Source organism: Mizuhopecten yessoensis, unplaced genomic scaffold (assembly GCF_002113885.1).
Source record: "Mizuhopecten yessoensis strain PY_sf001 unplaced genomic scaffold, ASM211388v2 scaffold11103, whole genome shotgun sequence".
Taxonomy (NCBI): domain Eukaryota; kingdom Metazoa; phylum Mollusca; class Bivalvia; order Pectinida; family Pectinidae; genus Mizuhopecten; species Mizuhopecten yessoensis.
Window position 1 is genome coordinate 889,984 of NW_018408881.1, and position 24,116 is coordinate 914,099.

General features: G+C 36.0%; 1 protein-coding gene across 4 annotated transcripts in view; it reads left to right on the plus strand.

Annotated features, from left to right (window-relative positions):
• Positions 1-24,116, plus strand: part of LOC110465846 (phosphatidylinositol 4-kinase alpha-like) — a 77,754-nt gene that overhangs the window by 49,811 nt on the left and 3,827 nt on the right. For 2 of the 4 annotated variants that reach the window (XM_021521948.1, XM_021521952.1), the window contains 14 exons: positions 8,147-8,188; positions 11,119-11,198; positions 13,775-13,956; positions 14,321-14,453; positions 14,812-14,937; positions 15,991-16,044; positions 16,454-16,574; positions 17,461-17,590; positions 18,663-18,733; positions 20,109-20,181; positions 20,746-20,905; positions 21,388-21,492; positions 21,848-21,973; positions 23,274-23,394. In XM_021521948.1, coding sequence (XP_021377623.1) covers positions 8,147-8,188; positions 11,119-11,198; positions 13,775-13,956; positions 14,321-14,453; positions 14,812-14,937; positions 15,991-16,044; positions 16,454-16,574; positions 17,461-17,590; positions 18,663-18,733; positions 20,109-20,181; positions 20,746-20,905; positions 21,388-21,492; positions 21,848-21,973; positions 23,274-23,394 — 1,524 coding nt within the window. Of the gene's footprint in view, positions 1-1,723; positions 1,748-8,146; positions 8,189-11,118; positions 11,199-13,774; positions 13,957-14,320; positions 14,454-14,811; positions 14,938-15,990; positions 16,045-16,453; positions 16,575-17,460; positions 17,591-18,662; positions 18,734-20,108; positions 20,182-20,745; positions 20,906-21,387; positions 21,493-21,847; positions 21,974-23,273; positions 23,395-24,116 lie in introns of all 4 variants that reach the window. The other 2 variants (XM_021521950.1, XM_021521951.1) reach the window with 2 other exon arrangements.

The following is a 24,116-nucleotide window of genomic DNA, read 5'->3' on the forward strand; positions in this document are numbered from 1 at the left end:
TGATTATCAACCATACATATACAGTGGGGTTTCATTTATCAAACGACTTTAGTTGTTTGCGATAAGTGCAGTTGATACCAACTTGGATATTTTGTGATTGCAGTCGTGGTTTAGGGGACTTTGTTACTTTCTCTGTTATAGTTACATTGTAGCTAATGTTTGTGTTTAACATGAAGTAATTGTATGTAGATATAATGATGAGTATTGTTGGTTACATTGAAGTTTAAATGGTGGGTAGTTTGATGATTCACTTTGTTTCCAATTAAAACCCTTGCAACCCCATGTAACTTTAGTAGGCTCTACCATGCGTCGATCAGCTGGTTGAGTCCATGATGGTCTACAGTGGTGAAAGGGTTAAGAAGACTTGTTTATGTTCTACTTTCACCGTATTTGATAAACTTTTGGTAATAGTTAACTTACATTGCACATTTAAAACATTTCTTCATCTTCCAAATACAGAGCTTAAATCCTAATGCTGGAGTTCAATTAACTCCACATTTAACAATGAACTGCTTGTGACTGCTTCGTAAAAGTATTTCTGTTAAAAATGATTTGATAGAACGTGACAGGAAAAGAAAATTCATTGCCTTTATATTATATGAAATAAATTTTTGTTTAAGTTTGGGAGGATAGCCTTTTTACAAAGAAACAAATTGCTATTAATAGCTACAAAGTCAAGTTTGGTGACCTTGAGAGTGATATTTGACCTTGAAGAATGTGTTGGACGATAATGAGTTTGCAAAAACAATAACATCACTTTATTTATTAAGTGAATTGTTCCCAGCACATGATAAGTCTGATTGTATGATTATAGTTCTGATAGAATGTAGGCAAAAACTAGTTAAAGTTTGAATGGGGTTGCTGTTATTATTTTCTGGTAATATTCTAGTAGTTCTAGTTGTGTGCATTTTACTTGTCCTATAGTTTGTGACCTATGGACTTTGTTGTTGTTTACTTGATTGAGTTCATGTTTACTATCTGTACCATAACTTTTACAGAGCTCATTCTTTTCTTAAAACAAAGTGATATTCTGTGGAAATAATGAAAAATGCCACACATTTTTACACTTTCACTTGTCGCCTTACAATCCAGTAAATAATGAAAGGAAAGTGTTCGCAGAAAAAATGTCTTAAAAAAATACCAACACTGGGATCTTGTCAATTTGCCAGTCTTGTTGGCCTGGTTGTTAAAACATGGATTGTCTTGTAATTAATGTGGTAAGAAACCAGAGTACCCAGAGAAAACCCATGTGGAGGTGCCGGTGACCTTATACTTGTTCACGTCCAATCGGGGAATCGAACCCTGGCCGTCTTGGTGTAAGGCGAGTGTGCTCTCCACTGTGCCACCCGGCCACCCACGTGAACCTGCACATAAGATTATCACAGATTCAATTCTTTGTAAAATATGCTCATTCTTGTACCTTTGTAAGTTGTTACTTTCATTTTTTTTTTAAATATGTTTTACTTTTTATGAAATTAAATGTTCCAGTATAAATTTGACTATTAACTGTCCGTCTTAATGCTCCAAAATAAGGTTTATTGAAATGTCATAGATTGTGAAGTTTCAGACAGTCTTTCTAAGAATGAGATGTCAATTCATGACAGTGTTTTCTGATGAGTTATATTGATCAAATTTGGGTATACATTGTATTATTAGATTAACTGTCATTCACTCTTCTACAATATCACCTGCAGCAAATAAAAGTTTTTGGAATTGATTGTAGCCCAAAAGTCTGAGCGGTCCAACGGTACGTTGTAATGCACTCTCAGTATTACATTTTTACTCTTCAGATTATTATTCTCTGTTTATTAATTAATGTAGATTGTTAATTCTCCATAGCATACTGTCTCTTCTATTCTATATAGATTTTGTAGATAAAACTGTTTATCAAAAAATAGTGGATACATGTATAAGCTGCATATCAACCCTTGATCAAGTTTTTCAGGCTCAATATTCACTAGGATAGAAGTCATAACTCATTTTAATTCATATTTTTTGTCCATGAATTTTTTATTTCATCCTATAATTGAATCTTAAATTTCTTTTGTTGAAATAAGGAAAAAAAGGTATGAACTAAATTGTATTGCCTTAGACTTGAAATAATCAATAATAATTAATGACAATTTTTTTTTTATATTAACATTGGATTATGTCATTTAACAAGACTAAGTCTAAACTGTTTCAAGAAAGTATATGGAATTGATTGGATTTTCTTGTGAATAGAGAAAGACAGGTATAAAGTGATCCAAGAACGTTTTCCATCAGAGCTTATAAGAAACTGATGCAGAGGGTTGTTTATGCAAGCACATATTTAACTCATTCACCCCTTCAATTTCATAATGATCTATTCCAACCTTTGAACTTGAAGAGTTCAAATGTGTTTTCAGGGGTGAAAGAGTTAATAATTTCAAATTCATGGTTTTACACTAAAGATCCTACTTCAAACTTTTCTCATTCTGTTTTATCATTTCACTGTACTTGCTTATATAGGTAGTACTAAAATTATTACATAAATTTTGCCTTTATCAATTGAATTTTATCATGGTATTTTTGAAAATCCTTTCGTCGTTATATGACGTTACTTGTAGTAGCTTTATATCTTTGCTATTTCATCATTCTATCACGTGTGTTTTAGTGGAAGTGACAGATCCACGTCCTGTCGAATTTGTGCACCGGTAGATATATTTCTCTGTAGCTCATAGGTAATTTTATGTATCTGGCTTCTTTCAAAGTTTTTAACTTCTATATCAAATTCCCTTAGTTTGAAACAGAGTTATGTTCTCATGCACTGGCGTGTAGATTTGTCGAGTATTTTATTGAATACATCTCTTCAGACACAGTGAGGTTGAACTGCGTCTATATGCACTGATATAAACGTGACAATCCTATTGGATGGTGTTGTTGACGTGTATTCATATAGCTTCATACCAAGTCTTAGTAAGGATGTTCATATAGATTGTTTACAAAAACTCTTTTCCCTAAACTATATAATCAACATAAATGTTATTTGAATGTATTTATTTGTTTAACAAACATTTTAAGATTTTTTTCTATTGTATAAATCAAATGTGTTTTCCAGTAAGATAAGCTTCAGATTGCGTTTTTTTTACCAGGTACATGTATGTGCTCTGTTTGAATGAAGGGGTTAAAATATTGTCATTAATTTATTGAGTTTTCATCATCCTGAGTCCTGATTGATTTTATAGTTGTTTCAACAAGTGGTCATCGGTATAGCCTGGTATTTGGACTCTACGGCCATGTAGAGAAAGGTCAGCTCGGTTCAGCACTGACCTCAGATCAAATACCCACCACCGTGGGCAAGTATTTATGCATCAGATTGCATCATGTTGTTTAATTGGGACTTGCAACTCAGGAGCACACATCGGTACTCACAACAGCACTTAGTAATGTATGCATACAGCTTAACAACAAGTACAATGTAGTTAAAAACTTGCAACCAGGAATGTGAGTATTAAACAGTAGTGACACCAGTACAGGGTACTGTGTTTACATACAAACAACTAGTGGTGCGTACTCACAGCTAGTACTGGGTACTGTGTATACATACTCACCACCAGTACTGGGTACTGTGTATAAATACTCGCTACTAGTACTGGGTACTGTGTATACATACTCACCACTAGTACTGGGTACTGTGTATACATACTCACCACCAGTACTGGATACTGTGTATATATACACAGTACCCAGTACTAGCTTGGAGTACGCACCACTAGTTGTTTGTATTAAACAGTAGTGACACCAGTACAGGGTACTGTTTTTACATACAAACAACTAGTGGTGCGTACTCACAGCGAGTACTGGGTACTGTGTATATATACTCGCCACCAGGACGGTGTGCTGGGTATACATACTCACCACCAGTACTGGGTACGGTGTATATATACTTACCACCAGTACTGGGTACTGTGTATATATACTCGCTACTAGTACTGGGTACTGTGTATACATACTCACCACCAGTACTGGGTACTGTGTATATATACTTACCACCAGTACTGGGTACTGTGTATATATACTCACCACCAGTACTGTGTACTGTGTATACATACTTACCACCAGTACTGGGTACTGTGTATATATACTCGCTACTAATACTGGGTACTGTGTATACATACTCACCACCAGTATTTGGTACTGTGTATACATACCTACCACCAGTACTGGCTATTGTGTAAACATACCTACCACCAGTACTGGCTATTGTGTAAACATACTCACCACCAGTACTGGCTATTGTGTAAACATACTCACCACCAGTACTGGGGATTGTGTATACATACTCACCACCAGTACTGGGCATTGTGTATACATACTCACCACCAGTATTTGTTACTGTGTATACATTCCTTCCACCAGTACTGGGTATTGTGTATACATACTGACCATCAGTGCTTGGTACTGTGTATACATATTTACCACCAGTATTTGTTACTGTGTATACATACCTACCACCAGTACTGTATATACATACTCACCACCAGTTCTGGGTACTGTGTATATACACTTACCACAAGTACTTGGTACTGTATATACATACTTACCACCAGTACTGGGTACTGTGTATACATATATATTCTCGCCACCAGTACTGTGTACTGTGTATATATGATCACCATCAGTACTGGGTACTGTGTATACATAATCACCACAAGTACTGGGTATTGTGTATACATACTGACCACCAGCACTGGGTACTGTGATTACAAACAACTAGTGGTGTGCGAGTCACTCACCAATACTGGGTACTTTGTATACATACACACAACTAGTGCATACTCACAACTAAATAGTACTGAGTACTGTGTATAGATAATAATGGCTAATGGTGCATACTAAGTAACTATGGATACAACTAGGAATGGGATTACTGCATACTGGCAACAGCACAGAGTAACATGTATGCTCCTCCACAACTAACACAGAGAATTTGAATGCATACATACTTATAGTAAGTTCTGAGTACTATGTAATTAGTACGGATAATGGTATACTCACATCAGTAGCTGCATACTTCTAACACAGAGTATTTTGGTACTCATGCATTGAGTACAGAAAATCTTGTAATCATTATATCACAATACAGAGTGTGGCCTGTGACGGTGTTTGTGCATCATGTGTCTTGTTTGGTGCCTGTGGCGGACACAGGGAGTCTGAGGGTCGGTTCTAGTGCATTTTTATAGTCAGCATACATGTAATGCTTTGATTGTGAAGTCTAAAAGGCTTCTACACGTAAAATGTTCTGTGTTCAGTGTAGAATGTCTTGTAATACGTTTGTATGTATAGGTGTTCTGCACCAGCTTTGATGGCTTGTGGAGACAATCTTGTACAAATCATACATGTGCAGTATATGTGGTACTATTAACTCTAGCATTGTAAACTTATATAGAACAGATTTATAAACGTTAACATTGTGTCCTGTCTGCTGTACATGTGTTCATTACTTGGATATGTAAATATAGGTTCTGGTTTGTGATACCAGACAAACTCATCCACACCAGGTCCATTCTGTTGATGTGCAGATTCTTTATACTCCAAGAGTTTATGCTAACAAATCCAGTTTTCTATATGAAAAAATATCATGGATTCCTTCTGTGAAATTCTTTTTTAGTGAGTCATTGATGTACATTTTCAACGTAACTTGAGAACTGGGAGGGAGTTGATGTTAAGTTGTTTGGGGTGTTCTACCAAAGTCCATGTGGGTGCACGTGTGGTCTGGGGTTTTCTGAAGAAACACAAATATCTGTAGACCTGCAAGGCAGATATGAACAGATTAAAAACAAGACCTTCGTGCGGCATTCATTACCTGGTGACATCAACAAATATATGAAGATGTCATTTCTTTTGAATGTTCATTATTGCTTGATGAATCTTTCATTGCAGTGAATAATCTCTGAAAAAGTCACAAAATTTCTGCTAGCTGCAGAGAACGTTTATGTTTGTATAGTGTCTGTTTTCTCCTTTGTGCTCACTCACTATGCTGGAGATGTTTTGTCATGTTTGTCACAGCTGGAGATGTTTTGTCATGTTTGTCACAGCTGGAGAAGTTTTGTCATGTTTGTCACAGCTGGAGAGGTTTTGCCATGTTTGTCACAGCTGGAGATGTTTTGTCATATTTGTCACAGCTGGAGATGTTTTGGCATGTTTGTCAAAGCTGGAGATGTTTTGTCATGTTTGCCACAGATAGAGATGTTTTGTCATGTTTGTCAAAGCCGGAGATGTTTTGTCATGTTTGTCCCACCTGGAGATGTTTTGTCATGTTTGCCACAGATAGAGATGTTTTGTCATGTTTGTCAAAGCCGGAGATGTTTTGTCATGTTTGTCCCAGCTGGAGATGTTTTGTCATGTTTGCCACAGATAGAGATGTTTTGTCATGTTTGTCAAATCTGGAGATGTTTTGTCATGTTTGTCAAATCTGGAGATGTTTTGTCATGTTTGTCCCACCTGGAGATGTTTTGTCATGTTTGTCAAATCTGGAGATGTTTTGTCATGTTTGTCCCAGCTGGAGATGTTTTGTCATGTGTGTCACAGCTGGAGAGGTTTTGTCATATTTGTCACAGCTGGAGATGTTTTGGCATGTTTGTCACAGATAGAGATGTTTTGTCCTGTTTGTCACAGCTGGAGATGTTTTTTCATGTTTGTCACAGCTGGAGATTTTTTGTCATGTTTGTCACAGGCAGAGATTTTTTGTCACAGCTGGAGATGTTTTGTCATATTTGTCACAGCTGGAGATGTTTTGTCATATTTGTCACAGCTGGAGAGGTTTTGCCATGTTTGTCACAGCTGGAGATGATTTGTCATGTTTGTCACAGCTGGAGAGGTTTTGCCATGTTTGTCACAGCTGGAGATGATTTGTCATGTTTGTCACAGCTGGAGAGGTTTTGCCATGTTTGTCACAGCTGGAGATGATTTGTCATGTTTGTCACAGCTGGAGAGGTTTTGCCATGTTTGTCACAGCTGGAGATGATTTGTCATGTTTGTCACAGCTGGAGAGGTTTTGCCATGTTTGTCACAGCTGGAGATGATTTGTCATGTTTGTCACAGCTGGAGATTTTTTGTCATGTTTGTCACAGCTGTAGAAATTTTGTCATGTTTGTCACAGCTGGAGAGGTTTTGCCATGTTTGTCACAGCTGGAGATGATTTGTCATGTTTGTCACAGCTGGAGAAATTTTGTCATGTTTGTCACAGCTGGAGATGTTTTGTCATATTTGTCACAGCTGGAGAGGTTTTGTCATGTTTGTCACAGCTGGAGATGTTTTGTCATGTGTGTCACAGCTGGAGAGGTTTTGTCATATTTGTCACAGCTGGAGAGGTTTTGTCATGCAAACATGATTTGTTGGGGTATATAGGAATCAACCTGTCTGTCAGTCAGTCACTCTAGATCTGTTCATGATCCTTCTAAGTGCAACTCCTAAACCGTGTGTTTGATCTTTTTTGTAACTTAACACAGTGAAAATACATCATGAATAGAAGTGCAGGAAGAAAAGAATGGGCATTTGACTATTTTTTTCCTGGAGTTATGGCCCTTTCAATTTTCTGCTCCAGAAACTTTGGAAGCGCAACTCCTCTTTAACAGTTTGTTGGATTTTTATTTGTAAGGTGGCAAAGCTAAATTATAATATACGGAAATGTGCATGAAGAAAGGAATTAGTGATTCGATTATTTTTCCTGGAGTTATGGCCCTTGAAACTTTAATTTCTGCTCCAGAAACTTTGTAAGCGCAAGTTTGGGTTATTACTTTGAGAGCTCGCTCAATTTCCAAATATATCCAAATCTATATTAAGGGAAGCCAAAAATGTATTTGGTCAAACCAAGATTTGAACCCAGGTCTCCCTATCACATTGCAGTTGCTCTACCCAAGTTCAGGGCCTAGTGCCACCAAAGACAGAATTAAGGGGAGCTAACTCTATGTATTAAAGACCATGAAATCCTCTTGTTTTTTGCTTACAGTGGGACTAAATTTTTCAAATAAACAATTAAACCTATCAAGAATGAAAACAGATGGAGTATCCTACCAGTTTGCTGTTTAAACCCCAGAATATTTTAGATAACAATATCTGTGACACTTGAACTGTACGATGAACATGAACCGCTTTCACGTAAGATCTGACTTTCTGCTTTCAGGCCTGTCCATAGGACCACATCCATCGTATCCGTCTGCTATGTGTAATTATCTGGAGACGTCCAGAACATATTCTACCATTTTTTCCTGCAATTTTATTTAATAACAACATATATATATATATACATAATTATCATATATGCATGAATCTTATACAATTTGTACAAGTATCTCCCTGGGAGCGTTAATCAAATCTTTTGTATTTTTAACTATGAATTGATTATTAGAACAAATAAAAAACATGATGGCATGTTTGTTAAGACAGCGCAGGGCATATATACATATAAGTTATATTATTTTCATTTTCAGAGATTCCTGTGTCATTTCAGGGATTCAGAATTAATGTCTCATTTATTAAAAGAATTAATGTTGTTGTATAAAACTTTAAAATTAGCGTAATTATTATACGGATAGAAATCTTGATAGAATTACTTTTTTCACCCTAATATATATATATCTCAATTATCCAAATTTGTTATTGTGTATTACCTCCTTTGTATAATACATTAGTTATCATGATTTAATGTCATTGGTTGATAGACAAATTCTAGTGATATTATTACTGTAATTAGTGAGACCAGAACGTTTATAAAAAGATACTGGCACTGAGTGAGATACATCTAACTCAGTACCAGTATCTTTAGAAATGTTCTATATAATCCATACTTGTCAACTGTTTTTAAATTTCAATAGGGGAGATTCTGCATGCTTAAAATTTAAACATAGATAAAAAATGTATTTACCCCCTAGAGACATAATGACCCTTAATAATGATATTTTTCGTGTTGTTCTTTCAGATGAACTCATTACATCTTAAAATATAGGAATAATTAAGCAAATTCACTGGTTAAAAACACTACTTTAAGGGTCCATAAACATGGGTCTCCATAAACTTTATTTTTGACAGCATTTTTCATTTGAGAATAAGATCAGGAAAAAGTCCTGTTTCATGTGTAATTAACATTTAGATTCGTGAAATAAATCCAGAAATCGATTACGTGATTAACCAAATCTTTTATAGTTTGTAACTTCATATTCCTATCTTTAACCCTTCTGAATTGAATTGACATTTTGTGCATTGCCTCCCTTACCTTAGAACTATGAAATAAGCACTGTTGATTTTACAAGCCTTATTAGGGATTAGTATTTCAGAGCTGAGACCTATAAACAATAACTTGTTTGCTTTCCATGTCTACCTCTCATTCGTTAAGAAATAATATTCTCATAATTTGTCTTAAATAATAAAGCTCAACTATTTTTGTATTTATATCAATATAAAAATATTTTCAAATTGATAAATTAATTAACACTTGATTTAGCATGTTACTGCTTTTATTTGTTATAATTTATTGCATCATGTTTGTGTGAATGGGAACCAATTGAAACTGTTTTTGAAAAAGAAGATTCAACTCGTTGAATGTGCAGCTACTGAAATAATTAAGATCTCAAAGAAAATGACACAGTGACAACTTCCCACTAGTGGTATCACTCAAACATTAAGGATCCCCGTACCACTGCCAGAAAATGTAACTATGCATTTTAATTTTTTTTCTTTTTCGGAACGACTTCAGCTTTGATATTTAAAGAAAACCATACTTTGCAGGACTTTTGTGAAAAATAATGAAAGTGAAATAAATAAAATATAAGTAAAAAATGCAGTCAAGCTAGACCAGGATTCGAAAGTTAGGGGAGGCTACTGCATGTATATACGGAAAAACACATTTTAGTGGGACAGGGATCCTTAAAAGTGACTTTTTTTCTAGTGGTAATTAAACTTCATGTAGGTGTCATTGTGTGTTACATTGTTTATACAATTTGAATGTTATTATGAATACATGTATCATGAAAGTGCTGGGTATGAAGTTCTTGAATGCATTTTGTCGGATTGCTAGTAAACCATTTGTATGTATATCAATCATATACCTGTCATTCTAACATCATACAGGAAAACTAAAATCTAGTCGTAAAGGTAACCATTTAACTTGATTAAAACTTCAAAGCCCTCTTCTGGCCTCGTCTAAAAACACTGTCCACGCCTATAAATTAACTGTCAAACAGTGACCTGATCAAGAGATTGGTCAAGCATGAGTTGAATGTAATTTGTTCGTTTTTCTTTTCTTTTACCTAAAGCATTGTGTCTGATAAATGTGTTGAAAAATATCGAAGCCGCTTCAATTTAGTAATTCTTTTTTTTCGTAATAGTGTTAAAATGATTTTCTTTTAGTCCAGAAAGGTCACATTGAGCATTCAAGTTCTTGTTGATTTTCAACACAGTTTCACTATTCAAAGAAAATATGAAGGATCATTGTTATTTTTTTCGTTGTCAAAAACAGATTTGAACTTTTAATATATACCACAAGTGAAAATATCCAACGATAAGTCGTAGAATAATGAAAACTTATTTCATTCTTAGTTTAGGATGCATATAGTCAAGCATTTAAATTACTGTTTTTAAATAAAAACACATTCCATATCAAAAGGATTTTTCTTTTTATAAATCTTTTTATCTTTTTGCATAATTGCATGATGAATGCATTTCATTTTAATGACATTTTCATTGTACGATAGTTTCCAAATTTTTCTTTTCTTTTTTTGCATGGACAAGAAATTAAGGAGAAATGATAACAGTAATTGGATTTTAGATATTCTTTTTTTAATGTTAGGATTGAATATACAAATTACATGTATAATCTGGCAGAAAATTGATTCTATGGATTTCCTTCCTTAATTAGGTTGCAGTAATTTGACTCAAAATTTTCTTATGACTTGAAATATTCTGTAGATAAATGACTTGTTAGCAGATGACTTATTATACAGCAAAACAGTTTGAGTTTTTTTTTACAAATATTATTTTTTGCAAACTCATTATAAATCGGATCTGTTTATACAGTATATACAGTAATGTCAGAAGAAATGTTATTTCATTTTTCTTAAATTTATGCAGCTAAACAATGACATTTGCATTTTGTTGTAGCTATGAGGAAAAACCAGGGGACTAACTCTGGTCTCGTAAAGGAATATCTACGTAAACGAACGCTGATCCTCACCCTGATGGTAAGTTACTAGTGCGCAAACGAACGCTGATCCTCACTCTGATGGTAAGTTACTAGTGCATAAACGAACGCTGATCCTCACCCTGATGGTAAGTTACTAGTACGTAAAAGAACGCTGATCCTCACTCTGATGGTAAGTAACTAGTGCGTAAACGAACGCCGATCCTCACCCTGATGGTAAGTTACTAGTACGTAAACGAACGCCGATCCTCACCCTGATGGTAAGTTACTAGTGCGCAAACGAACGCTGATCATCACTCTGATGGTAAGTTACTAGTGCATAAACGAACGCTGATCCTCCCCCTGAGGGTAAGTTACTAGTACGTAAAAGAACGCTGACCCTCACTCTGATGGTAAGTAACTAGTGCGTACACGAACGCTGATCCTCACCCTGATGGTAAGAAACTAGTGCGTAAACGAACGCTGATCCTCACTCTGATGGTAAGTAACTAGTGCGTACACGAACGCTGATCCTCACCCTGATGGTAAGGAATTAGTGCGTAAACGAACGCTAATCCTCACCCTGATGGTAAGTAATTAGTGCGCAAACGAACGCTGATCCTCACCCTGATGGTTAGGAATAAGTGCGTAAACGAACGCTGATCCTCTCCCTGATGGTAAGTAACTAGTGCATAAACGAACGCTGATCCTCACCCTGAAGGTAAGTTACTAGTACGTAAAAGAACGCTGATCCTCACTCTGATGGTAAGTAACTAGTGCGTACACGAACGCCGATCCTCACCCTGATGGTAAGTTACTAGTGCGCAAACGAACGCTGATCATCACTCTGATGGTAAGTTACTAGTGCATAAACGAACGCTGATCCTCCCCCTGAGGGTAAGTTACTAGTACGTAAAAGAACGCTGATCCTCACCCTGATGGTAAGTTACTAGTGCGCAAACGAACGCTGATCCTCACTCTGATGGTAAGTAACTAGTGCGTACACGAACGCTGATCCTCACCCTGATGGTAAGTTACTAGTTCGTAAAAGAACGCTGATCCTCACTCTGATGGTAAGTTACTAGTGCATAAACGAACGCTGATCCTCACCCTGATGGTAAATAATTAGTACGTAAACGAATGCTGATCCTCACCCTGATGGTAAGTAACTAGTGCCTAAATGAACGCTGATCCTCCCCCTGATGGTAAATAAGTGCGTAAACGAACGCTGATCCTCCCCCTGATGGTAAGTTACTAGTACGTAAACGAACGCTGATCCTCTCCCTGATGGTAAGTAACTAGTGCATAAACGAACGCTGATCCTCACCCTGAAGGTAAGTTACTAGTACGTAAAAGAACGCTGATCCTCACTCTGATGGTAAGTTACTAGTGCATAAACGAACGCTGATCCTCACCCTGAAGGTAAGTTACTAGTACGTAAAAGAACGCTGACCCTCACTCTGATGGTAAGTAACTAGTGCGTACACGAACGCTGATCCTCACCCTGATGGTAAGCAACTAGTGCCTAAATGAACGCTGATCCTCACCCTGATGGTAAATAATTAGTGCGTAAACGAATGCTGATCCTCACCCTGATGGTAAGTAATTAGTGTGTAAACGAACGCTGATCCTCACCCTGATGGTAAGTAACTAGTGCCTAAATGAACGCTGATCCTCACCCTGATGGTAAATAATTAGTGCGTAAACGAATGCTGATCCTCACCCTGATGGTTAGTAATTAGTGCGTAAACGAACGCTGATCCTCACCCTGATGGTTAGTAATTAGTGCGTAAACGAAAGCTGATCCTCAGCCTGATGGTTAGTAATTAGTGCGTAAACGAACGCTAATCCTCAGCCTGATGGTAAGTAATTAGTGCGTAAACGAACGCTAATCCTCACCCTGATGGTTAGTAATTAGTGCGTAAACGAACGCTGATCCTCACCCTGATGGTTAGTAATTAGTGCGTGAACGAACGCTAATCCTCAGCCTGATGGTAAGTAATTAGTACGTCACTGCCTGCGTAAGTGACAGCAAGTTCTTTATTATTCCTTCACGAAAAGCATTCCCCGCCCCCGCCCAACCTAAATGTTTTTATATTTCATTTAAGACATGGCATTTGAGAGAAAAAAGTGTCAAACATCATATAGGTTTATGGAATATGGAAATTCAAGTAAAATTCTGTGTCACCCATATAATCTCTGCTGGACACACACCTGTCCTATGGGAATGTTAGGGTGGTCGGTAGGCACAGCAGATAACGCATTCGTCTGGGAAAAAATGGTTAAACATCATACAAGTATATGGAATATGGAAATTCATAAAGAATTATCCCCTTTCACCCATATAATCTCTGCGGAACACACACCTGTCCGATGGGAGTGTAAGTGAGATTGGGTGGTGTAGTGGATAACGCACTCACCGTTCATCAAGACGACTGGGGGTCGATTTCCCAATTGGACCTGAAAAGGTCGCCTGCCTGACCACGTGGGTTTTCTCCAGGTCCTCTGGTTTCCTCTAACTTAAAGACCCTTGCGCTAAAATCAGAAACAAGAGCGATATATATAAATTGAAATAACTTGTTTCATAGTTGTTGTAAAATAAATGAAGTTTGTATTTTACCTGTCCTATGACTTCAGGGCTATGCATTGGAGGAGTTTATTACCTGGCACAATCCACTGGAAATTCCGGACCTGAAAGTTCCCGACGAGGACAAGATTGCCATCTGGAGAAGCCAGGCCGTCAGTGAGAAAACCTGGCGGGAACAAGCGAGATCATCATGGGAACTGTCGCCAACACTGTCCGTTTATCTCCCTTCCAGGTAACTCGACTGTTACTGTACCATGTTGAGAAATGCAAAAGATAGATGACATACCATTTATGCTAATGATTTATAACTTTTTTTCAAAATATATTTATATTGATCTTGCAGATGTCCTTCTAATGCCTTATTTAAAGATGTTAAAATCAGGTCAAGAAAGAAGAAAAATAGGTCGCAGCCTCCAGCTAGTTATTAGCCAAACCTGTTCTAACGACATTGACTTTCAGAAAAATTGAAAAAATTGAATCCTAAGTTATACTGTGATACTCTGTTCTATTCTGAATAAGGTATATTTTTTATTGGTGACATTTTCAAAATATTGAAAAGTATAATATTTTTTCACAAAAAAACATTGATTTTGTAGAATCAAGAAATCTGAGGCCTTAGTAAAAGAAGTAATCCGATTAGTTCGTCTGAACCCAGGAGCAGTGAGCCACATCCCCTCAGCCATCCGTTTCCTCGTCACCCCGGAGAGTGTGGAGGCTGATTCTCCAGAGGTAAGTAATCAGTATATACAGTAACTTAATGGAAGATTAAAAACTGTTGAACTGGAATTTTTGGTTCTGTGCTTATGACATCATAACATTTATAACAAGGGGTCAGAGGTGAAATTATTGTAATGTACGTCCAAACCATATCTGTCAATAACTGAGACCATACAAAAAGGGTCAAGGTCATGACAATATGTGAGCGGGGGGGTAGGATATAGCTTAGGAGAATTAAAAATGTATAATTCATAATTACATTACGTGTTATATTTATCTAAAAACAAGCACCTCTGTTTCAAGGTCACACCTCAGTTTCAAGGTCACACCTGACATGTTTGATACTTGTTTTACCCTATGTGTTTTCTAGCTAAGTCACATGTTGACGTGGTCGGTGGTATCCCCAGTCGTGGCTTTGTCCTACTTCTCGCGACAGTATCCACCTCACCCAATCACAGCCCAGTACGCTGTCAGAGCTCTTAGGTCACACCCGCCGGTAAGTATCATCATTACACACAGGACTGCTGTGTAAAAAATCAATATTTAACTGTAGCCTTGTAGCCCCTATGATAACTGCTGCTTAGCTGGGATAAAATTTACATATACAGACTGTTTTAAATATACAAATTCAATAAAAGCGGTTTCTTATTTCTCACACTTGAAAGTCAATGATTTTGCTTTTTATTCTGTATATTGTTTTTATACTGGATTCACAAAAAGAGACCTACTTGGAAACGCTCTTTAGGAGGAAGATTCCCGATTTGATCCCCTTACATTTAATATATTTCCAACCAGTGAATTGCTGCATTAGCACATAATTTTCTAATAAATGATTTCATAATATGCATTTTAAAGGGTTATTTTGTCCCTAGGGGGTATATTCAAAATGGTAGTATCCAAAATGCTAATTTCGAGGATGGATTAAATCTCATATTACAACATCGTACGAGGATGGTGACTATTTTAAGTCCTTGACTCTGGTCATCTTATTACCTCAGCGGTTGTTATTCCGTGGTACAAAGCAAACACTTGGATGATTTATATGATTACGTTAATTAAACAGTCGCACATTGCCAATAACTAAGTACTCGTATATCTAATATCTTCAATAAGATTCATCAGTTTGGAAATATGTATAATATCAATTTTTTTATATACACAAACAATATATGTATTAAAGGTGTCACAGTTTGGAAATATGTAATATCATTTTTTATATATACACAAACTATATATGTATTAAAGGTGTCACCATTTCAAGACCGACTAGTCCCTTGGTCAGACTATGACTGAGTGAGCTATTTGTATTGTTTAGCTGTACAACGATCTGACGAAATTGTATATTTCTAGCTTGACAATGGGACCAGTCGGTCTTGAAACGTTGCAACACATTTACGTTTCATACGTACATTGTTTATGTATGAAATAAAACTTTGATACTGGATATGTCTATTCACTGTGGGCTAACTGTATTACAGAACCAGGTACAGGTTGATGGATAATCTGAACTACATCATTCTACACATTGCTGTTTATTTGTACATTTCAGGAAGCTCTGCTCTTTTACATTCCTCAGCTGGTCCAGGCTGTCAGATACGATACGGTAAGCAGACTTTACTTACACACATCAAAATAGATAAATTAATGTTAGAGTGTAATACTACAAGAGTCATCAATCTTTTGTTGGTCTATTTGAAGGTTATTTACTGGATCTTCAGGTGTTAGTGTCGGTCTGCGTAGGTCATCCTGTGTCGTTCTTAGCTGTGCTGAGTCATACCCGAGCGGTACTTAATTTATGTCCCTGTTGGGTCTTACTTATACCCAATACCCGCATAATCCATATACAAGGATTATAACATTGCACACAGCCGTCATCTATCATTAGGTCCATGTTTGCGGCTTCAATCTTTCACAGATACGTAACAAGAAAAGATGTGCAGAGAATAATCTAATAGGTTTAAAAGAAATACACCAAGAAACCTAGGTAATATTTGTTTATATGTACATTACAGATGGGGTACATGGCCGATTTTATCCTGTGGGCGTCCAAACATTCCCAGTTACTGGCCCACCAGCTGCTGTGGAATATGAAGACAAATGTTTACCGGGACGAGGAAGGACAAGAAAAAGATGGTACAATACTTTTCTAACTTTTTCATTTCTTTGTGGTCAAGTCAGTTGGTAGCTGTTCATCTAAGAGGGGAAGGTAATAGGTTCTGTCCCCTGGCTGCAACCGAACCAAAGTCCTTCAAAATGGTAGTTGCTATTCCCTGCTAAATGTTTGCAATAAGGGGAATGTCAACAACTGGTTGACCCGTTGTCAGTATAATGTGGCCGGGTGGAATGCTGTGCTGGGTGCCTTCATTATGGTATTTCAGTGAGGTAGCACTCTAAATTGGGCATCAAATCTAGATCTACACTATTGCAAGGAGGCAAATACACCATTGTCCAACGTATCACCTCCAGCAGTCATGCATTCATAACACTCATACAGGATCATCCTTAAATGACTTAAACTGTTAACAGGACACTAAACCCCATCAAACCAAACTGTTTTAGAATCTGTTGCTCAAATATTTATCAACTTTAGATTAATCTAGATTACTATTAATGTGTCATATGTGTACCAATGAATCTGATCAAAGATTTTATACTGAATGAATGTCATCCAGTGCTTTCTATTTTTCATCATTCTGTAATTATTTAAAGTATTTATTGTTTCTTAGTCACAACTTATACCTAATTGAACATATTGCACATTTATTAGGTTTATAATAACTTTTTTTTTTAATCTAACTCATTCACCCCTAAAATGTCATAATGAACTATTCCAACCTTTAAATTGGAAGAGTTCAAATGTGTCTTCAGGGGTGAATGAGTTAAACTGAAAAAAATAAAGTATTTTTTTTTTCTATCAATTTACAATCTAATAAACAAAAAGGAACATTTTGTTTGATACTGAACATGGTGTAAGGGAATGCCTTGTGATAAAGAGTTGCTATTTTGTTGCCGTTTCCAGAGGAGATTGGTGACACCCTGGACCGACTGATGGATGCCATCAAGAGGTCGCTTTCTGGACCTGCACTTATGTTCTACGAACGAGAATTTGATTTCTTTGGTAAAATCACCTCCATTTCTGGAACCATCAAGTAAGCTCGAGTAACAAATAGTCTTTATCACCGTAACTAAATGTCACAATATGTTATACCAGCTTTAATGTATTACGCTGGAGAAATTAAATTATTGGTTGAAATTTGTTCATCGTCAAACGATGCTGAGTGATTATAATGTTCCTCAGAACTGTAAATTCCAATACTGTGAGAAACTGTTCCAAAATTTTTAATTCTTTTGCTGATTTGTCCAGTTTGATAATACAGTGTATATTAATTGACTTAAATATTGATATTTTAGATTGAGACAACTGAAAGGTGATAGAAATTGATAAAATCTTTCATTCCTTTAGGGATGAGGTAGGGGCCGGGATCTCAATACAAGGCTTGCGGAGTGTTCCGCAGCCTTAAAATCCTCCCCGAGGGTTGAGATCCCCAATCTCACCCCAAAGGATGAATGATGTTTTCTCTTATTATGTTGGACCTCACATAAGTGCAATGTTCATGTTATGGGGCTGATGCACTATTAACATTATATTTTTACATTTTGATCCGACATCACTCCATAATTTACATGATATTATACTATTATTATGACTGGGGAAGCCCCTGTATCAACCCTAGGGTGAGGCTAATATAACCTTTTTCCCACTTTGGGAATAAAACGGAAAAATCTCAACCCAAGGGTAGACATTATTTCTGTCATACTCCGTAAGTGGGGAATGTTTATTTCTCTCTCAGCAAATAGAAGTGATAATTTAATTTCATGAAATGCAAATGTTGATTTTCAGTAGATCAGAGTTTTTTTCTGTGATCTGCAATTGTTGACGTGACGTCATTGCGTTGTTGATGTGACGTCATGCAATTGTTATGACAGGGGATTCCCTCCATCTTTACCCCATGGTAAGACAGAGATATCTTTCCCTGACTGGAAGTGTTGTGTATATATCACACCAGGAAAAGTGCAGATACACCTGTTTGGGGTATATTTTCCAGATGGAGATATAAGATTTGAAAAGGAACAGAAATATTTATATTCTTGGTAGAGAAAGACAATATTTAATTGAATTTTCAATAACATGTTGACCTGATTTTGACCTCCTTTCACCAGACCCTTCCCCAAAGGACCAGAGAGGAAGAAGGCGTGTCTGGAGGAACTCAGTAAGATCAAGCTTCAGCCAGGTAAGATTATAATCATGTTAATTTTGATGAATTAAACATAATATCGATGACAATGTCATATCCTATATAATTTTCATTGTTATATATTATTCCTGTAATCTTATGTGACATTGAGATATAATACTTGTGGGGAATTCTAATAATTACAAGACATCATATTTTCGTGAATTAGACATTTACATACTCAATGATTTCGATATCATGTAAATCAAATTAAACAGATTAGATCATCAAATATTATATGATAATCTACATCCTGTGGTCAAATGATCTCCTAGTTACTGCAGGGTGTGTGTAATGATGATAACAGGTGTGTCTGAATCAAATGAATGCTTTTCTAAGTTATTTTGATACATAAAAAGGGAAAGATAGATTGAGAAAAACAGTTTCAGTCACATTTTACGCACTTTCTCCCTCATTGATAATGTGGAAAGACGGAGATGTCCCTCATTGGAGGTTTCAGAGGTTGACACCAATGAATCTCATTGATAAATATTTTGATATTAGATGTTTTGTTACAAGATTTTCTGATATGGATATTACAGTTATAAATTGGATAATATATTTGACAAATTGAATGATATATTTGATAGGTTAGACAAAATGTTTAATTAATTGGACATTAGATTGGAAAACTCTATGATACATTTAAAAAAATGAATGATGTTTGTTGAATAGGACAATTGGAAATAAATTTGATGTGAATTTGACAATTGGATATTAATTTGATGTGATTTGGACAATTGGAAATTAATTTGATGTGATTTGGACAATTGGAAATAAATTTGATGTGATTTGATGTGATTTGGACACATGGAAATTAATTTGATGTGAATTGGACACATGGATATTAATTTGATGTGATTTGGACAATTGGAAATAAATTTGATGTGATTTGATGTGATTTGGACACATGGAAATAAATTTGATGTGATTTGGACAATTGGGAATTAATTTGTTGTGGTTTGGACACATGGAAATTAATTTGATGTGATTTGGCCACATGGAAATTAATTTGATGTGAATAGGACAATTGGAAAATAATGTGATGTCATTTGGACAATTGGAAATAAATTTGATGTGAATTGGACAATTGGAAATTAATTTGATGTGATTCGGACAATTGGAAATTAATTTGATGTGATTCGGACAATTGGAAATTAATTTGATGTGATTCGGACAATTGGAAATTAATTTGATGTGATTCGGACAATTGGAAATTAATTTGATGTGATTTGGACAATTGGATATTAATTTGATGTGATTTGATGTGATTTGGACTCATGGAAATTAATTTGATGTGATTTGGACACATGGAAATTAATTTTACCTAATGGAGATTTTAGCAACTGTGCTGTTTGTCTGTTTTTAACAGGATGTTATCTGCCCTCTAACCCGGAAGCTATCGTAGCTAAGATTGATTATAAGTCGGGTACACCTATGCAGAGGTAAGCTCTCGGTCTCATTTCCTGACTTAAAATTATTAAAAGATATTTGAAAGTACATATCTTCATACTTGACATTTTGATATACACTTTGAAAAATGTGAAAAGAATCTCTTCTAACCGTTATTGATATTTTGACTAATAGTTATGTCTTTACTTCAGGACAATAAACTGTATGCCGGAAATTTTTGCTGCAATTAAATTTTCCCATTTTTCACCCTCTGTAGTGATGGCAAACTCATCATCACACCAACTATGAGTAAACAGCATAATAAACACAATAATTAAATGTAAAGGACGAAATTACCACTGGGCGAAAATTGATTTTATAGGCTAATTAAGGGCTAAAGTTAATTGACTGGGTGAAAAATTTCCCGGAATACATTATGACATTAAATGACGATAATTGCTGAACATGTTGGATAGATCTTTTCAGAATAACATTAAAATCTTACATTGCAAAATTTGAATGGTCTGTGTTTGCTGGTTTATCCAATTGTATGCCTGAATGAAATTCTGGCAATAATTTCTGACAGAAAGTAATTAACCTGGTCAATTTGTCTCTAGTGCTGCCAAGGCACCGTTCCTGGCTCGGTTCGGCGTGAAGAAATGTGGGATTACTGAACTGGAAAACCTTGGTATGAGTGACACCTCCAATCTAGCCATTCAAGAACAGGATCTTGTGTGGCAGGCAGCCATTTTCAAAGTTGGTGACGATGTCAGACAGGTAAAAAAACCCAAAAAAACCCAACTGATACCTGACATTGAGTGAAGTAGGTTTTTCATAAATGAAAAAATCACACTTTGGTAATATTGAATTTTTATTCAAACTTTGACAAATTGAATAATTTTTATCGATGTTATTCCGTCTTTGCGCATTGCAGAGTTACTTCTCTTGGGAGCAGGTATTGATTGTTACGTCACTTGTTCGTGAGAATAACGTCATCAATGTTTGAGAAAACGACGTATTTTTCTCACACAAACCAATGACGTAACAATCAATACCTGCTCCCAAGAGAAGATAACTCTGCAATACGCAAAGACGGAATAGATATTTCATGATTATATTAATTTTGAGACATTTGCTGAAGCTTGGTGGTAAATATAATCGGCATATCATTATGTGGAATTTATGATATAAAATATTTTTTAAAGTATAACTATTTCAAATAACATCAATACTGATGAGTGTTTTAATGTGTTTCGCAGGACATGCTGGCACTCCAGGTGATCTCAATGTTTAAGAATATCTTTGAGCAAACAGGATTGGAGCTATTTCTAGTACCATATCGGGTGGTGGCCACCTCTCCTGGGGTAAGTTATCTCCCCTTATAGAACCCAATCTCGCCGGAATTTGAGGTTTAGACCAATTATAAAGGGACAGTTCTGTGTTCAGTTTAATCTGAAATAGTGTTCTGAGTGTAAAAATTCAGTTGGGCCACCTGAACCACCTGGTCAACAGAAGTGTTCTGGCGAAATTTTGCTACAGTTATATCCTAACGGAAGTTAAGGGGAGGCTACTGTATATAGGAAATACCACAATGTAGTGGGACAGGGATCCTTAAGGATGATAACAATGCCATAAGATAGGCATATAGCATAGAAAGGAGTGATATTTGTTTTTCTGAAATTTGAATTGAAATATTATTGAGTATTTTGTCTGTTGTAGAATGGGGTGATAGAGTGTGTGCCAGACAGTAGATCTCGTGACGAGATAGGGAAACAGACGGATATCAGTATGTACAACTACTTCATACAGACGTACGGGGATGAGGATACTCACGACTTCCAGACCGTAAGTACTCACAATCTGTAAATCTATAGGACTCAAACTCTACAATTCTAAAGTACTCACAATCTGTAAATCTACAGGACTCAAACTCTACAATTCTAAAGTACTCACAATCTTTAAATCTGTAATATAAAAAAAGTTGGTTATGCTCCAAATCTTTAAGATTACAAAATTTTATTTGTTTTATAATTCTCAAATATATAAATCAGGAGTACACACTATCTTTAAATCTGTAATTGGTCAAAATTGTGAACTTAATTAACTGTATTTTTTCAGATTTTTTTTGTTATTAATGGAATTTGAAATTTTCATTTTGTCATTACAATTTCATTGCATTTAAAACTATCAATTTTTGTTTTTAAATCTGGAACAACTTTGCACTGCACAGATGATAATATTATGATCAGAGTACTTTGGTTTTGACCTATATAGAGTCAGCCGATAACATGAAATTTGGTTTGAATAATTTTTTCTCAAGTTATGAATGTTATGTGATAAATAGAATCATACAATAGTGTCCATGTCATATTGTATTTATGAAACTTGTTTAATAAATTCAATATGACATGGACACTTTTGTAAGATCCTCTATATATAACCTTAAAATAGAGCCAACACCAGTTCAAAGGAGTTGGGTTGATAAGTGGGGTGCTGCGTTTGAGTCATCCTCGATATCCAGGAGGTACATTCACTTTCGCTCTCTACCCCCCTGGAATATGTCAAAGCAAAATTGAAGGCTTGGTGTGCGCCACCTTGTTGATGAGACTAGTTGGATCCTTTGATGTACATCAAAAGAATCTCGCGGTCACGTAACGGTAAAAATTGACAGGCTTTGAAGTCGGGCGTCTTTCCTTTGAAATCTTCAAAGGACATGTAAGAGCCTAGCGATTGGTCAGTTTTTTTTTACCTGACACCAATCAAACAGCTATCTTCGTGGCTTCAATTTTGCTATGACATATTCCAGGGGTGTAGAGAGCGAAAGTAAACGTAACCCCTGGATATCGAGGGGGCGCTTGAGTATGGATACAAAAAGGTATGCAGGGGGATTGAGGAAATATGGTTAATATAAATAATCAAGGAGTATTTATTTCAATCACAATATCCACAAGTGTCACCAGTGAGTGGGTATCTTTTATTGCCGACTAGTTTTGCCTCTAAAGTTGAGGCTTCATCAGGACATTGAATACTCCTTGATTATATCCTCTATATATATGTAGCAATGGCAACCAGCAACTACTACTGGAATTTGTCAAGTTTGTAGAAACTTGTGTGTGACATATACAAAACTGCCCTCCCTTTGTAGGCAAGGAGAAACTTCATCATCAGTATGGCAGCCTACAGCATCGTGAGCTTCCTACTACAGCTGAAGGACCGACACAACGGCAACCTGATGTTAAACAGCGCTGGTCACATCATACATATAGGTACTATTCTGTTGAAACCCTGAGTACATCATTTGGTTAAGAGGTCAAGACTTTTGACCGTACTTAAGCATTGAACTGTTTTTGTATGGTATTTATGATCTATTTGAATGACACAGCTTTGCAAGCAAACAACGCGCATTATGATTTGTTTGCTTGCAAAGCTGTGTCATTCAAATAGATCATAAATACCATACAAAAACAGTTCAATACTTATATTTACGTTTTCTCTGCCTCTTATGTTGTTTTTTAACTTATAATTTATATTTAAAATTAAAAATGCCCGCCTTATCGACAGTGCACACAATTTCGTTCAATAGTTTGAACAACGTATTGTCGCGTGCTGATTGGCAAACAAAGTAGTACTTTGGAATTTTACCAAACACTTCAATTTTATTCCACAATTCAGGATCAATACAATTGCGTATGATATGTATATAGGGTGATTTAAGTTTATCAATAGAACTCTGAGCTGAAAGTTAGATTTTAAGTTGTTTCGATTTTCCCCCGGAACAAATTTCGCGCATGGACAAATACAGTGAACACCGTAAATCCGACCTTGCCCTCCACGAGGGAGTTATTTTTGGAAGTTAATTCGAACTTTTCTCTTTGCTCATTTTGTGAAGAATCCAGGCGTGAATTTATTTGTTGATTGTATGGGAACCTGACAACAGTCGGTAGATTCTATAACGGCGTCGTTATTTGACATGTCGTCAGAATTAAAC